This window comes from Malus sylvestris, chromosome 9 (genome assembly GCF_916048215.2).
Source record: "Malus sylvestris chromosome 9, drMalSylv7.2, whole genome shotgun sequence".
Lineage (NCBI taxonomy): Eukaryota > Viridiplantae > Streptophyta > Magnoliopsida > Rosales > Rosaceae > Malus > Malus sylvestris.
Window position 1 is genome coordinate 684,815 of NC_062268.1, and position 14,184 is coordinate 698,998.

The 14,184-nt window shown below is 40.4% G+C and overlaps 4 protein-coding genes across 4 annotated transcripts; 1 reads left to right on the plus strand and 3 right to left on the minus strand.

The window, feature by feature from the left end:
- Positions 1-951: 951 nt before the first annotated feature.
- Positions 952-2,721, plus strand: LOC126583903 (putative fasciclin-like arabinogalactan protein 20). The gene is made up of 2 exons (XM_050248445.1): positions 952-2,614; positions 2,646-2,721. Exon 1 carries the CDS (start codon positions 1,350-1,352, stop codon positions 2,436-2,438), a length of 1,089 nt encoding a protein of 362 aa, XP_050104402.1. The 5' UTR covers positions 952-1,349; the 3' UTR covers positions 2,439-2,614; positions 2,646-2,721.
- On the minus strand, positions 2,705-7,702 carry LOC126583901 (uncharacterized). Its single transcript, XM_050248443.1, has 13 exons — positions 7,335-7,702; positions 7,004-7,145; positions 6,769-6,905; positions 6,408-6,609; positions 6,077-6,315; positions 5,878-5,989; positions 5,644-5,788; positions 5,390-5,535; positions 5,058-5,227; positions 4,604-4,948; positions 4,469-4,524; positions 4,165-4,367; positions 2,705-4,076 (listed from the first exon to the last, which is right to left on the minus strand). The coding sequence occupies exons 1-13, from the start codon at positions 7,554-7,556 to the stop codon at positions 2,836-2,838; spliced, it is 3,360 nt and encodes a 1,119-aa protein (XP_050104400.1). The 5' UTR covers positions 7,557-7,702; the 3' UTR covers positions 2,705-2,835.
- Positions 7,703-8,362: 660 nt separating this feature from the next.
- LOC126583135 (uncharacterized) lies at positions 8,363-10,961 on the minus strand. The gene is made up of 9 exons (XM_050247430.1): positions 10,558-10,961; positions 10,338-10,459; positions 10,175-10,228; positions 10,059-10,083; positions 9,841-9,963; positions 9,519-9,685; positions 9,217-9,286; positions 9,027-9,125; positions 8,363-8,774 (listed from the first exon to the last, which is right to left on the minus strand). Exons 1-9 carry the CDS (start codon positions 10,897-10,899, stop codon positions 8,718-8,720), a joined length of 1,059 nt encoding a protein of 352 aa, XP_050103387.1. The 5' UTR covers positions 10,900-10,961; the 3' UTR covers positions 8,363-8,717.
- Positions 10,962-11,736: 775 nt separating this feature from the next.
- Positions 11,737-13,750, minus strand: LOC126583136 (mitochondrial import receptor subunit TOM20-like). The gene is made up of 6 exons (XM_050247431.1): positions 13,539-13,750; positions 13,305-13,383; positions 12,958-13,127; positions 12,827-12,874; positions 12,451-12,555; positions 11,737-12,015 (listed from the first exon to the last, which is right to left on the minus strand). Exons 1-6 carry the CDS (start codon positions 13,635-13,637, stop codon positions 11,887-11,889), a joined length of 630 nt encoding a protein of 209 aa, XP_050103388.1. The 5' UTR covers positions 13,638-13,750; the 3' UTR covers positions 11,737-11,886.
- Positions 13,751-14,184: the final 434 nt, after the last annotated feature.

Sequence of the window (14,184 nt, forward strand, 5' to 3'; positions counted from 1 at the left end):
AGATGACCTAACCGCCTTTGTACCTAGCTCGAAGTAGAGAGAGATTTTGAGTTGTCCACGTGGAAAGAAACATATTAGGGTTGTCCACGTGGAACTAGTTAGTCATTGTCAATGTTATGTGGAAAAGGACATGGATCATCTCTGGATCCAATTGTCCTAATCTTAGGGATTAATGAATCCTGACCATTGAAATTTGATTCAACGATTTTAATTATTATAACTTTTATACTGGATTCCTGTTTGTAGCCGTTTGATCAAATTTCTATGTCCGCTGCCCAAACCCACAATTCGGGAGGAGGAGATCCGAACAGTCATCTTTCCAGAAAAATCTTTGAAAGACGAGCTCACGTAGAACCGGCTTCAACGAATTGCACCTTATTCCATCACTTCTCACCACATTTCCCGCAGTGAATGGCTGGCGGCTTACCTAGTTACTCACACACCCGATCGCCGCTTCTATCTTCCTAAGCTGGTTTGGCATTGCTGTGATTTGAAATAAAACTGTTTTTGCTGTGCTGTGAGAATAAGCGGCTGTAAAATAAAGCTGTAGAGTGTTTGGTAAATTTTTTTGTAAAAATGCTTTTGAAAAAAAAAAACAGTATTATAGTGTTTGGTAAACTTTTATGTTTGGTAAACTTTTATGTAAAAATGCTTTTGAAAAAAAAAACAGTATTATAGTGTTTGGTAAACTTTTATGTAAAACAGATGTGAAAAAAAATCAATTTTTCAAAGCTGGATTTTGCAGCTTCTTGTTTTTGGCTTTTTTTCACCAAAAACTGTGATAAAAAGCTGAAGCTGAATGTTTACCAAACACAAAAAAACTCCCAGTTTTTTTTCATACAAGCTTTTTTTTTAATCACCTCAATCCCAAATTGAAAGCATCTTGGCGCAATCCAAGCTCTTATAAATCGCCCGTACTGGATTCTTCCCAGTATTTGTTTGATATTTTGCAATTGGTTTACCGTTTTGGTTTCCTAACTGACGTATTCCTTTCAAGTTTTGATTTTGGGCTTTTGCCCCATGGGACAAAGATGCTGGTGGGCTTTAATTCGGATTTACTACAAACTCCAAGACGGTGCGTTTAGTCACTCGATTATATCATCGACGGTTGAAGCCTCGAGAAGGAAGAGTCAAACCATTCCTCTTGTTCGGTCAAAGTTCTAACCACCTGAACAAACTAACCACCTCCGTTCTAAATTTCCCGCCCCTTTTTAACTGAATACTTCAGCACTCACTTCATCTCCTCTCTGCTCAAATCTCCAACAACCAGACTCTCTCTCTCTCTCTCTCTCTCTCTCTCTCTGTGAAAACTCAAGATTCCGAAACCGAAAGGTTTTTGCGACTCTGCAATGGCGACCTCCGCAGCTACTCCCCTGATCTTCCTCACCATCCTTTCGCTCTCCGTTTCCTCCGCCCTCGCAACCTCCGTGACCCTCTTGAACGCCGCCAAGGTTCTCTCGAACTCCGGCTTCCTCTCCATGTCCCTCACCCTCCAACTCGTCTCCAACTCCATCGAATTCGAATCCCCCACTGCCACCATCTTCGCTCCGCCGGACGCCGCCTTCATGCGCCTGGGCCAACCCTCACTCCCCCTCCTCCTCTACCACATCTCCCCGAGAAGAATCTCCGTCAACACCCTCAAGTACCTCCGCCCCAATACAAAGATCCCGACTTTGCTTACCAATTACTCCCTCACCGTCACTGCCTCCCCAAATTTCCAGGGCTATTTGTCGATCAACGATCTGGGTATTAATCCTAACGCCGTTCTGGATGATGGGTCGGTGATCGTTTACGCAATCGACGAGTTTTTCAATTCGTCTGTCTTGGCCGCCGACGCCCCTCAAGAACTGGCGGCAGATCCTCCATTGATGATCTCTGTTTCCGGTGTTCAACCGCCGAGCCCTGCTCCGAGTGCGACTGTGATGGAGGCTGAACCTCGCCGGCCTGGTCCCGAATCTTTCGGTTTCGTAGCTGATTTGCTGAGGTCCAAAGGGTACTCAATCTTCGCCGCATTTCTTGATGCGCAGCTGGTGGGGTTCAATCGGAAGACCCGGCTCACAGTTTTCGCTCCCATCGACGATGCGATTGATGATTACCAGAGGAACAGCACCGACTACTCGCTGATATTTCGGCAGCATGCTCTTCCGAGATTGCTTATGTGGCAAGATTTGGTGGCGCTTGAAGATGGAACAATGCTGCCCACTTTTGAAGAAGGGTTTATGATCAATGTGGTCAAGTTTGGAGATGTTCCCGCGCTTAATGAAGTTCCGGTGGAGGCTCAAGATTTGTTTCTGAACCGGTGGCTGGCCGTGCACGGCCTGAACAGGCTGCTGACGGCACCTGCCGTGAAGCAAGAACCGGTTGAAGATGTTTTCACTGATGGGTATGTTGCCAATGTTGCTCAGGGTATGCCTCATGATTATGGTGACTACCACTGAAGCAAGATTTCTTGGAGGCTCTTTGCAGTTCCTTTTACTGTTTTACTGTGCTGTTTCCCTTTCACATCAAGAATTGGGTAAATAGTTTTCACCTCAGTGAAGAAACCACTGTTAATTTCCTTCTCTGATTGTATGTTTTCGTCTTAAAATTTCGAAAGTTTTGATGTAATTGTTACGTTGATGAACTTGTTTTGGTGTAATCCTTAGGTTGATGAACTTGTTTTGTTGTAATGAAGAAACTATTTTCTGTTGAATCTTCAGTAAAATTTTCGGGTTTCGAATATGTTAATTATTTCTGTTAATTGTCTACTAATTCAACATAAAAATGTCTATCAGAATGTAAACCACAGGAGCTACATTAATAGATCAGAAAATTTGATGCTAGTAACTTTTTATACTACTGTTTTGTTCTAGAAGTAGAGGCTCGAGCAGTTTGCATCCTAGTACCGTAGCGAGTACTGGCTTCCTCAAGATTTGAATCTCCCGAAAAGCTTGCCATTGCCAACTCCCTCAGTTTCTTCAGATCACTTTTCGGCTCTAGTTTAAGACCCTTTTGCCGTTTTGCTTCTGCTGCTGTCTGCGTGCTGAGGGCCGTCTCCACATTAGTGGAACCTGTGATTTGAACAACATTAGGGCCAGGTGATCCCGGACTGAGCACAGGGACTACGGTTGCAGTCATAGCGCTAATAGGGTCAGCATGCGGTGCTCTTGTAAGGAGTGGAGCTAGGCCTGTTTTAGGCTGAGAGGATGCAGCCATGAGTCTTGACCATTGTTTCCTTGGAAGGAACGGGAGGATAAGACCCTTAGCGACAAACTTCAATCCGAGCTTGAATGAATTTTTTTGAGGCTGTGAGAGTCTGAGTGTGGATTTTACCAAAGTATACCATTCGTTTATCATGTGGGCAACGAAGGTAACGAATAGGAGAGCTAGCATTATAAATCCGAAGCTTCTTGATTTAACAGGATTTGAGCCATTAATAACGATAAATAGCGAAAATATGCCCACCTCACACAGTAGAGAAACACTTTCCACCAGATGGACTGCCCTCTTGATGTAGGGTTTCAGGGTAAACAGATAGATGAACTGTACCAGGGTAATGGCCAATGCTAATATGCTTTGGCTTGATTTCGTTGATGAGTAAGCTCCGGATATGATGCCCAAACAGACCCGTCTTAAAAGATCGAGAATAATGTAGGAGGATCTAGCACAACCCAAGAGCCTTTTGGATATAGGAATTGTTGTTTCTGCTGTGCTTTCATCCAAGCTGACCGTTCGCATTCTCCCATTACCACTATGGCCACCTCCAGTGCATTTGGATACGCTGTTTGGTTCATTTTGATCAGCAGAGATGATCAATGGAGGACCCTGCAAACTTATGAAGAGAATCCCAAATCGTGGAAGGAAAGATGAAGGAAGCCCTTCCTTATGAAACCATTTTCCGGCTCTGGGTCTCCCTGTGAATAAATACCAGAGCCTTGCATACCACGGATCTTTTCCAGCTACATGCTTGACTTCCTTGTACTGAACAAAATTGCTGGAGAAGATTGCAATGATTTGAAAAAGACACACCGATAAGATAAGGGCTGCGGGGATAGCTAGCAATAAAGCCCCAATAATTATTCCCCCTGTCGTACCACCTGTAAATTAGAGTAGTCTTGAGTTCAAAACACGCTTGAGTGGCAATCGAAACAATTGGGTTTTGAGAGAACAAAATTGGCTGCTTACCTTTAATAACAAACGCAGAGGACTGAGAGATACAAGGCAGCATGAGAATCAAAAGAAAGAGCTCGAATCTGGGCACCAAGAGTATTCCGTGAACTGGTGTCCCTAGTCTCCACCTTAGGAAAAGTAATACCAACACGTGGATTACGACTAAACTACCTCCTCCAATGCCAAGCCAAAAAAGGTTCATCTGCAAGTCTTCCCACCTGTTACAATTTAGTTAGATATCGCGTTTTGTATAATCTTTCAACCAGTCTTCAGATTTTAGTGTAAAAGCACCAAAATAAAGGTAAAACGCGGAGCTTACCCTCTGTAATTCTCCATTCCCTTGATGACATTGCTAGCAGACAACGGCTCTCCTCTCTGTAACATAAATGATTAGCAGTCGAGTGGTTTTCATCAGTGAGGAACATAAATGTTGAATGCTGAAATATGTACTCACCAAGAAATATGTGAAGTATTCATTCGAATTAAGAGGTTGTCCATAAGGTGGCATACGCATACTATACTGTCCATGAAGCCAACCCGACTTGGGGTACACCTCAATTGGCACTGGTATATCATACCACATATAAGATGAGTTGGTAAAACATATGTCAATTTCAGTTGAAGTCGTTGTCTCAAGCTTCTCTTGGTGTGGCCAATCTGAAGAGTTGTCCCTTTTCCATGGAAGCTTTTGGCGAGGTATGAGCCACCTAAGGCCTTTCGTTGTCTCCAAATATTCAATTGGCTGATTGACTGGGAGCCAGTCTGAGAGAACAAAAACTTGAAGGTGTCCGACCATACCCTATGTTAAAAACAAACAGATATTATAACTGAAGAAATGCAAAATTACAGATATCAAAATCTGTCCACTTGGATATTGTACCTGCTGGACAGTTTAAATCTTTACTTACATGAAGGTTCATTGAGTCAGAAGCAACGGCGTTGGAACTCTCAGAAGCAAGAGTTCCCACTGCTCCAAGATTTGCAGAAGAAACGGAGAAAATAGCAGCTGCTAATGATGTCGCTAATATACCCACAGTAACAAAAGAGTGCAATGCGATTGATATTGCAGGGGTTGAGTCTGCACAGATTTAGAGGGTCAAGCAGGGAAGTAGCCATGTGAAAAGGTGTCTGTTTTTTTGTTTTAATATAGTTTTTTCTCCAAGTCTCTGGCTACAGAGTAAAATATATGAACCATCACGGATAAATCTAGGAAAAAAGATGTGCGAAGAATGATACATACAGTATTTCACTTCGAGTTGGTTGGATGCCATGTTTGGATTGCCTGATATATCATATACTTTCCCTGCTGGAATCGCAACTGACACTACATTCTCCGTGGCTGCCAAAACTTTCAACGAGTACAGAGCTCTCGAGAGTTCCCTAAACCTAAAATTAAAAGAAACATTTAATCAAACATACGTGTATGCAGCAAGCTACTAATTGGACAAATAGTATTATGATATCAGAAGTTTTAGAGTCACCATATGCACCTGCCTTGTTATTCTACCCCCGAACACATTTACCATGGAGGCCTGAAAGCCAAAGACCGGCTTTGTAAACTCAACTACCACACTGATGACGCGGTCCTCTGTAAAATTTTGAGAACCAGTACTCAACCCTACACCAGTCTCCACAGAATCTGAAAGAAAGTAAATAGTTAGCTCCACAAGGCTACTAAAGTACTCCCATAACTATCTTTGGAACGTATTGAGCTGTGGAATATATTACCATAAAGAAAAGTAACCGAGGGAACCGATGTGACAGGAGTGCCTGTCCTCCCGAGTATAAATCCAGCTCGTAATTTAACCATGATGATTTCAGTTGTAGATGTATTTCTGAGCTACAACATGAAAGGTTTAAACATAAATGCGCTATGCTAACACACCATACTCACCAAAATAGTTATGTGAAAGACATAGTTGCTTACTTGGAATTTAAACCCGCGGTTTCCTTGATTTCTACCATGACTAGGTACTAAGATACCTGAATTTACAACCAATGCATTCTGGACCTGCTCTGTTGTGTTCATAACGGGAATGCTGAAGTCCAAAAATATTTCCATGTCCTCCATTTTGTTAGTAGCACGGACAGTTCGTGGAACCCCATTAATCGCCAACTCATAGGCTGGAACGGAGGTCCACAAATCTGCGAGAACTGGCCTTCTATCTAAGACATGCATTACAAATGTGATCAGTACATTCTCCCCAAGCTTATGCAGCAAGCGGCTAATTGAAGTAAATTTTTGGTTTATGTATTACCAAAGCGAACGATGATTGTGGAACCATTTGTCCTTGTAAATCCGTTTCCTGCCTGATCTGTACAAAAACAATCTGCCATTCTGATGGCAACACGCCCGTATAAACTTTTCTTGGAGAGAATTACATCAAGGCTGTAACTGATACTAGGTTTAATCATGCGTAACGAAGATGCTTGTACATGGCCAGGACCATTTACTATGACCTACAAAAGCACAAAACGCAATTAAGTTTTCGAATTTTAACCCTTGACAATCGTTGAAGCACGAAATTTACCTTCTCGATCACTTTCCATGGTAATACTATGAATATTCTTGAACAACATCATACAAGGATGATAAAAAGAAGTAACAAATCCACTTACATCACAGCTTGATGAGTTCAAACACGTGAAGCCGCCCCTTCCGGTGCAAGCTTCACTAAATGTGACATCAATGGCTATTTTTGCAGCACTTGTGTAATTCCGTTCACTGAAAATTGTTGCAGTTGGTGGTATTGTATCTGTCATAAAAACGACGAAAACAGCTTAGAGTCCTCCTGCTCAAAAATTTAGAAAAAGGAAACAAATTTCAGGGCTGGCATTGCCGGAAGATACTCACCAATGAACCAAGAATAAGCCGATGAGTTTCTCCGTCCATCCCGAGTTGTGACGTTGAGACGAAATTCGTGATGGCAGTTAACGGTCAAGTTTTTTAATACAATGGCACGAGCTGGACATGGACTCAAAATTTGGCCATCAAGCTGTTCTTAAACAGATTTAATCACCACAAATGGACTAATTTTTTTATTTTATTTGAGCAGTATTCGAATAAAATCTAATCTAAATTACAGGAAGCGAGATTGTAACTTGAATGCAGAGGCGCACGATGTTCTAGCCAACTAGCCAACTAATTAAGCGAACTGAAAACGCAACATCGTAGAACTACATACCTGACAGAAAATGGAACACACATTGTGCTTGCATGCATTGGAACCGTCCGGCGTGACGACAGAGTAGCGGAAAACAGCGGAAGAATACCTCGACCGTGCCGGCGGAGCTCTGTCGAAACGAACGGGGACCGTGGACTCGGCTGCATCTTGTAGATACAGCAAACTAAGCACAATAAAGGCATACTGAGGAAACATGAGGAAACCACCTCCAAGGACGGCCATGTAAATCGCATTAAAGCTCTCAAATCTTGAAGGAGGAAAAGAAAAAAATTAAGAGAAGGGTGTGGTACTAATTGCAGGGGAAAGTAAATGTTGAGAGAGTAATTGTGTTGATTATTTCACAGCTTTAAATTGAAGGGGAACGTGCAGAAAAGGGCAGGGCAACCACACCAGTGTCCATCTTGACAGTCTCATAACTGCTCCTTTAATGTTGTTCACATTAACTAACTCTCAACCAACCCTTTGCTTTTGAGGTAAGAGGCCTCCACTTTGGTGGATTTTTTTCAAAAGTCCCAAGTCTAACCATTTTCGAAACACAATGATTTCTTCACACCCATTTTTTACTAGAAGTTATTTCATTCGAAACATGTCAAAATCTACTAACTAGGCATTTGTTTGGAAGTATTTAAAAGTGCTTTTAGATAACCAAAACAATTGACTAGTTTGAAAGTGCTTTTAAAATAACTGAAAGCGGTTTTGAGAAAATATTTTAGACGCAAAAACACTTCAAGTGCTTTATGCAAGAAATATCAGTTATGTGCTTCTTCCAGAAAGCACTTTAAATGTTTTTCCAGGATTTACTTGTATTTTTTTTACTAAATATTGGTTTCAAAAATATTTTCACCAAAAGCGCTTTTAGCCATTAGAAAAGCACTTCCAAACAAGTTCGAGTGTTTGGCAGAAACTTTAAAAATGCTCATGAATTATAAAAGCACTACCAAGGACCAAGTATGAGTTATAAAATTTCACATGCTTCTGATAAAAGCACTTTTAGAAAATAAACATTTCCAAACTGGCCCTAATCGAGCTTGAACCAAATTGTTTTCATTGCAGTTGCTGTGAAAAAGGTTCTGCAGTCTACTTACAAACCACATTGCTAAAGGAAAGCTAGTGCTGACCATAGGATGCACTCTTAGCTCTCCTTTTGGGTTTCACTTTCACACTGTTAAACTTTCTACTGAAGCACTTCTTAAAACTATATAGAACATACAAATTTCTTTTGTTTCCTCTTGCACATGGAGGTAAATTTATAGCCCAAATCCTCGACTGAGCAGAAAAAGTGGGCAAAACCGGTGCAACATTCGACATGTCCACATCCAGGTTCTCCAAAGGACTTATCGAGATGAATGATTATCTTCGGACTGATAGAGGAGAGGAGCTTTCCTACGACTGAGCAGATTCATTGTCATCTTCTGTCACCATCCAGTGTAATTTAGGTCCCTGAATACATACATACATACATACATACAAAGATATGCTGAGTCTCACTACTTTAGAAGTCAACAATATTTCAGAGGCTACAAAATTGCAAATGAACAGCTCTCTCTAGTCGCATCAACATTACAACATAAGGTTAACCGATGGTAACATGGAAAAAACCCAACATCATCACATTCGAGGAGTGCTAGGTTCATATTATTAGGAGAAAGGAGTCATGCATACTGAAACCTTAATTAATGGACGGCCCAATACCTTTCCTTGTCGTATGATTTTGGGAGGGATCACTTTCATGTCAACTACAGTTGATGGTTCAGCCACTCTTACCCCGCCATCAACGATAAAATCAAGGCCCTGTAATGAATTTGAACAAGCAATTTACGGGCTATAATAAGAAAGAATTAATACAAACTAAACAACCTTCATGAGAGTGACAAAAGCATACCTCTGGTCCATATGTATCAGCTATAATGACTGGATCTAACAACCACTCATTCTCTTTCGGGCACTTGACACTGACAACATGGAAAAAAATTCAGTATAACATCATTTGGAGTAGAACAGAAGAACCTCTAGAAGAAGCTCTTGTTGCCGCTTGTAATGCAAGTATGCAAAGAGCTTCTCATCTTCTTACAGTGTATTCAAATCATTAATGAAAAGTAGGTATAAATCATATCTATTTCGAACCATCACCCTCACTAACAACGGAATAAGTATGCAAACGTATTCAAATCAAGTTAGAGTTACCTTGTGGATATCAATGGTGAGCCCATCTTCTCCAGAATCGCTTGACATATGGGATCATCAGGCATACGAACACCCACATCTTTCCTTGATTTGTATTTGGCATCTGCCATCCCATACCTTATACAATTTTTAGGTAGTTGTTTGGTTGCAGTTAAGATGAAAGTATACTGTTACATGAAAAGCTCTGTCATAGGGCAAATTTGAGGAAAATACTGGACCACAAATATCATATGCTTTACAATGTAACATTGTCCAAAATTTGTTCCTAGTTCCTACAGTTACAGGCAACAATGATTGTAAGAGAAGCAAAGAAGAAACTTACAGGGCCGGGTATGCATTGCTTAACATATCGGAACAAATTTGCGTGACCTTGGCCATCACCGCGGGGAAACCCTGTCGTATATGTATCAATGTCGTGGAAGGAGTGGCATAAGATGCCAAGGGGCTGCGCCAGCAACTCAGTCACGAAGACACACTAGTTAAAAACTAAATATCGAAATCCGAAAGAACAAAAACAAAATAAAACCCATGATGCTTAACCTTTAGAGGGTCGATGTTCTTGATTCTGCAACGAAACAAAGACTGCATCTTTAACAACAAATTGATACTTTTGAACGAATTCGAACAATGGAGCTAAAAAAATGAGAGGGTTTTACCGGCGAAGACGTTCAATTGCCGAGTTGTTTCTCAAATCACAGACTAATGCATACCTACAATGCAATTGCTGTTAAAAGTTACTAACTTTTCTTTCAATTCGAGCGATATTCTAATCTAATTTAAACCGCGGGCATTCGAACTATGCTAAATTTACAAACTTACACAGTATCAGTAGGAACAACACCAACAGCTCCTTGTTTCAGAAGATCAACAACTGGTTCCAATTTCCAGCTGTCAGCTCCCGATTGCGACGGATCAACTTCAACGTAAAGCATCTCATCCTCCTGATCATATCATCACTCAATCAATTTCATAATCTTCGCAAATTCACCCCAAAGTTTTGTTTAATTTACATTTCAACAGAGAGAGAGAGAGAGAGGACCTTGGTGAAGCGAGGAGCGGCGTATTTGAGGCGCTTGGGGCTGCGCTTAACGGAGAGAGCTAAGACTTGGAAACGGCGGGGTTTCGGAGAGTCGAAGTATACGCGGCCGAAAGTTGCAGGCGCCGCCGAAGACCGCGGGAAGCTGGAGGAGGAAGCTAGGTGGCCGCCGTTATACACTTTCGTCTGGCAACCGTAACAGTACGCGGCCATTATCTCAAATTTTGGAGCTTCTCTCGCACCGAAACGACGGTCGGAAAACGTCCGCCAATGGTTACGTACAATCAGCCGCCGTATAGAAACTTCCAGGTTCACAAGAGGAAAACGCCGTCGTCTCAGTGGCATAGCACGTGGACAACCTGATGACGACTCGCCTCAATGCGTAGTGGGCTAGTGGGCTGCTCTGCTGAGTTTTTCTCAGAAACTTTAACTAAAAGCTTCAAGAACGGCTTACTTTAACGAAAAATCATATTTTTATACTAAAAAGTCAATCATGATACTATTTACTTTATTTTTTATTTTTTCACTTTCGTTAAAACTCAAAGTTTTTAAGCCATTTTTATTAGTTTTCCTTTATTCTTAGTTTTTTTTTGAAGTCTTCACTTTAGTCTCTTTATCCGTTTATGCAAGCCTCTAATGTGGTGTTACTAATTCACATATTATTGGATTCGTTTGATTTGCCATTCTCTGTGAAAAATTAAAATGCTTGTTGAATGAGCTAATATGATTCAAAAACACTTTTAAAATTTATCTATCAAACGAGTTATAAGCTATTTTGTTTGTCCGAACGGACTTTTATCTCTTCTAGTAGTCATTAATGATCGTAATCTAGGCGTGACTGCCATATTGGAAAATTACTCCATAGCTTAGAAAAAGGAAAACTTATGAGTTTAACCTCCCAAAGTATACATCCAACCCCAGACTTTGGGCTTAATTAACTAATTTTCAGATTAAGATGAGCTTAATGTAGTACTTTAGCTTAATTAATCGCGTTATCCCGGCCGCTAGGAATAAAAAATTCGTATTAAGAGCCAAAACAACAACATCACATACACAACCAATTGACATTCAGAGCTCAGGAGAATACACGATCACAATAAGACATAAAAACTTAGTCATGATCGGCATTTGAAACCAAGGAATTGAATCTGCAAACACAAACCAACATCCACAAAAACTAGCTGCAAAATCATCATTTATATCTCACTCGATAAAATATTCAACATCGTTAATCTATTATATCAGTCACGTTGTCATCGCTACTGTAAAAGTTTACTTGATCTCCAAACTGCCTTCCGGAGTACCAAAAGTTATGACCAGTTACTGCTATGCTCACTGCGGAAGCGGAGGAGGAGGCATATGGGACTTCGCATATCTGAGCCAAGCAAAAATTCCGACACCAAGGATTATCCAACCAAATATGTCATACTTGAGATCGCTGTTCTTGTTTTTCTTTGTAGTCTGCAGAGCAAGGGGAGGAAGACAAAGTAACAAACCGTCGACAGATCAAGTAGAAATAAAAAGCAACCATCATAAAAGATACTAGGACTCCGCTGTAAATCATTGAACATGTAAAAATATCAAGATACTAGATGGATGAAAATAAATCCCAAATGTTGGATACCAAGTGATGTTGTTTCAAGTGAAACTTGTTTTACTTGCACTGATGAAATAGTACTGCATCATCTGTCTCATTGCCTAATGTTCAAAATTTAAGAGTCCGGGACCTATTTTTCGTAATAACATTCGTTTTGGACCATAAGTTCAAATTCGATAACTCAACAGAAGCATGCATAAGAAATTAAACTGGCAAAACGTAATAACTTTTGGCAAGGAAAACACGAACATAAAAGAACAAAGGTATCGGAAAAAGGAACTGTGAGACGAAAAAAGTACCTTTCCACCAATTGAAGTAGAAGGTCCAGTTCCTGCTCCAGCAGCAGCCTCCATCCCCAGTTGACCCAAACCATGCTTGTGTAGATCCAAGTGCAGTTGCGGGGCCTATAAACACAGTAATTAGTAACTTTGCAATTTAGGTCTAACATGCATAACATAAACTAGTAGAGCACATAAAAGAGTATAAGAGAATACAGTTCTAGAAATATTGTAATCAAGAACAACTGACATCTCAACAAAACCAACCGACGCTACATTAAACACGATACAATTTGAAATTTCTATGCACGTCTTGCTACCGCAAAATGGATGCCAACACACGATTTCAACAACAAAACCAAGCATTGTCAAGAGATCAGGTTAGAAAGCAGTGCACCTTAGCAGCCACTTCCAAAGACTTCCGATACAGATCATTTCCCGGCTCCTGTAAAAAGAAGAAAAGATACTTACTGCACATCGAAAGTTGAAAACAATGCGGTATGTTTTGAGATTTTTCAGGGGAAGTACCTCATCGAGAGCCTTCTGGAAACACTGAGACGCCTTTTGGAAATAAACCCTTGCCTCTTTCTGGTCCGGAGTAAAAAATCCGCGAGCAGTTTGAGCATTTCCCAGGCACCACAGAGCATCATGTTTCCTAGGATTAATCTTCAGTGCCTCCTCCAGCTTCGAAATAGCATCTGGGCAAACAAACACAAACCCGCATTTGCAAATTCCAAACTCTCAAATAACCATATGAAAAAGTCCCAAATTTCAAATTTTCAAGGCTACCAGATAAATACATGGAGAATTCCAACATCTAAAATAATTAAACCCAAAATAAACACAGATATATTGGGGAAATTTAAAGATAGCACCTTGAGTCATCTTCTTTGATTCCAAAACATTCTGAAACTGGGAAAGCTCCAGCAGAGCTCCAGCCCACCTCGTCAAGTTCTGCAAATTACAAAATACAAAAAACCCAGATCAAAATTCAACTTCTTTAAAAATAAAAATAAAACTCGAAAGATAGCAAATTTATTAGCTTAGAAAAGATTGAAAAAAAAGAAAAAGGGGAGTGACAAATTAGGAAGATAGAGATATATACGAACATCGGCATCGAGAGGGTTCTTAATGTAGGTGGCTTCGGAGATCTTGCGGGCGTGTTCGAAGAAAAGAATGCGATCGAAGTCGTTGTGCTGCAAATCCATGGCACTGGAATTTTGCCAGGGGTTTTGCGTGCTCTATACGGATGGTAGGGTTTTAGGAGATGCTTAGAGTGAGAGTGACGCCATTTCTCTCTTTTTTTTTTCTTTTTTTTTCTTTCTTTTAAACGAAATGAGGTCACTCGTTTTTTAAGCGAAGGATGATGAAATTAAGGTTTTGACCTCGATCATAAAACCAAGTCGCAATATGAGAATAGGATTGGATTGGACTGCCTATTACAGCTTGATTAAAAAGGTTTAAGCCATATCTTCTCTTTTTACTCTTTTTTTTTTCTTCATATTTTTCTAGCTTTTTAGCTCTACGTGTTAACAAATTATGATTACAATATGCTTTTTCTTAAAAATAAAAACAACTAGAGTTGTGCTTGTACTTTTGTAAAACTGTTAGATCATCTAGCTAATCACGTGACTCAAGTTATATCCAATTTTTCTCTTGAACTTAATATCTTCTCTCCACTCGCCTATCTCGAATTTGAATTTGGTTATGAAGCTCCATAAGCATTTGAAACGCGTTCATTAGTCTATTACCTTC

Coding starts and splice junctions, on each gene's coding strand:
- LOC126583903 (XM_050248445.1), top strand. CDS start 1,350: ATGGCGACCTCCGCAGCTACTCCCCTGATCTTCCTCACCATCCTTTCG.
- LOC126583136 (XM_050247431.1), bottom strand. CDS start 13,637: ATGGATTTGCAGCACAACGACTTCGATCGCATTCTTTTCTTCGAACAC. Junction 12,875..12,957: donor TCCAGAAGGCTCTCGATGAG/GTACTTCCCCTG, acceptor TTCTTTTTACAG/GAGCCGGGAAATGATCTGTA. Junction 12,556..12,826: donor CTTTGGAAGTGGCTGCTAAG/GTGCACTGCTTT, acceptor CTGTGTTTATAG/GCCCCGCAACTGCACTTGGA.
- LOC126583135 (XM_050247430.1), bottom strand. CDS start 10,899: ATGCCACTGAGACGACGGCGTTTTCCTCTTGTGAACCTGGAAGTTTCT. Junction 9,964..10,058: donor AGAACATCGACCCTCTAAAG/GTTAAGCATCAT, acceptor TTGCTGGCGCAG/CCCCTTGGCATCTTATGCCA. Junction 8,775..9,026: donor AAATCATACGACAAGGAAAG/GTATTGGGCCGT, acceptor GTATGTATTCAG/GGACCTAAATTACACTGGAT.
- LOC126583901 (XM_050248443.1), bottom strand. CDS start 7,556: ATGGCCGTCCTTGGAGGTGGTTTCCTCATGTTTCCTCAGTATGCCTTT. Junction 5,789..5,877: donor CTCGGTTACTTTTCTTTATG/GTAATATATTCC, acceptor ACTTTCTTTCAG/ATTCTGTGGAGACTGGTGTA. Junction 4,077..4,164: donor CTCTGCGTTTGTTATTAAAG/GTAAGCAGCCAA, acceptor TCTAATTTACAG/GTGGTACGACAGGGGGAATA.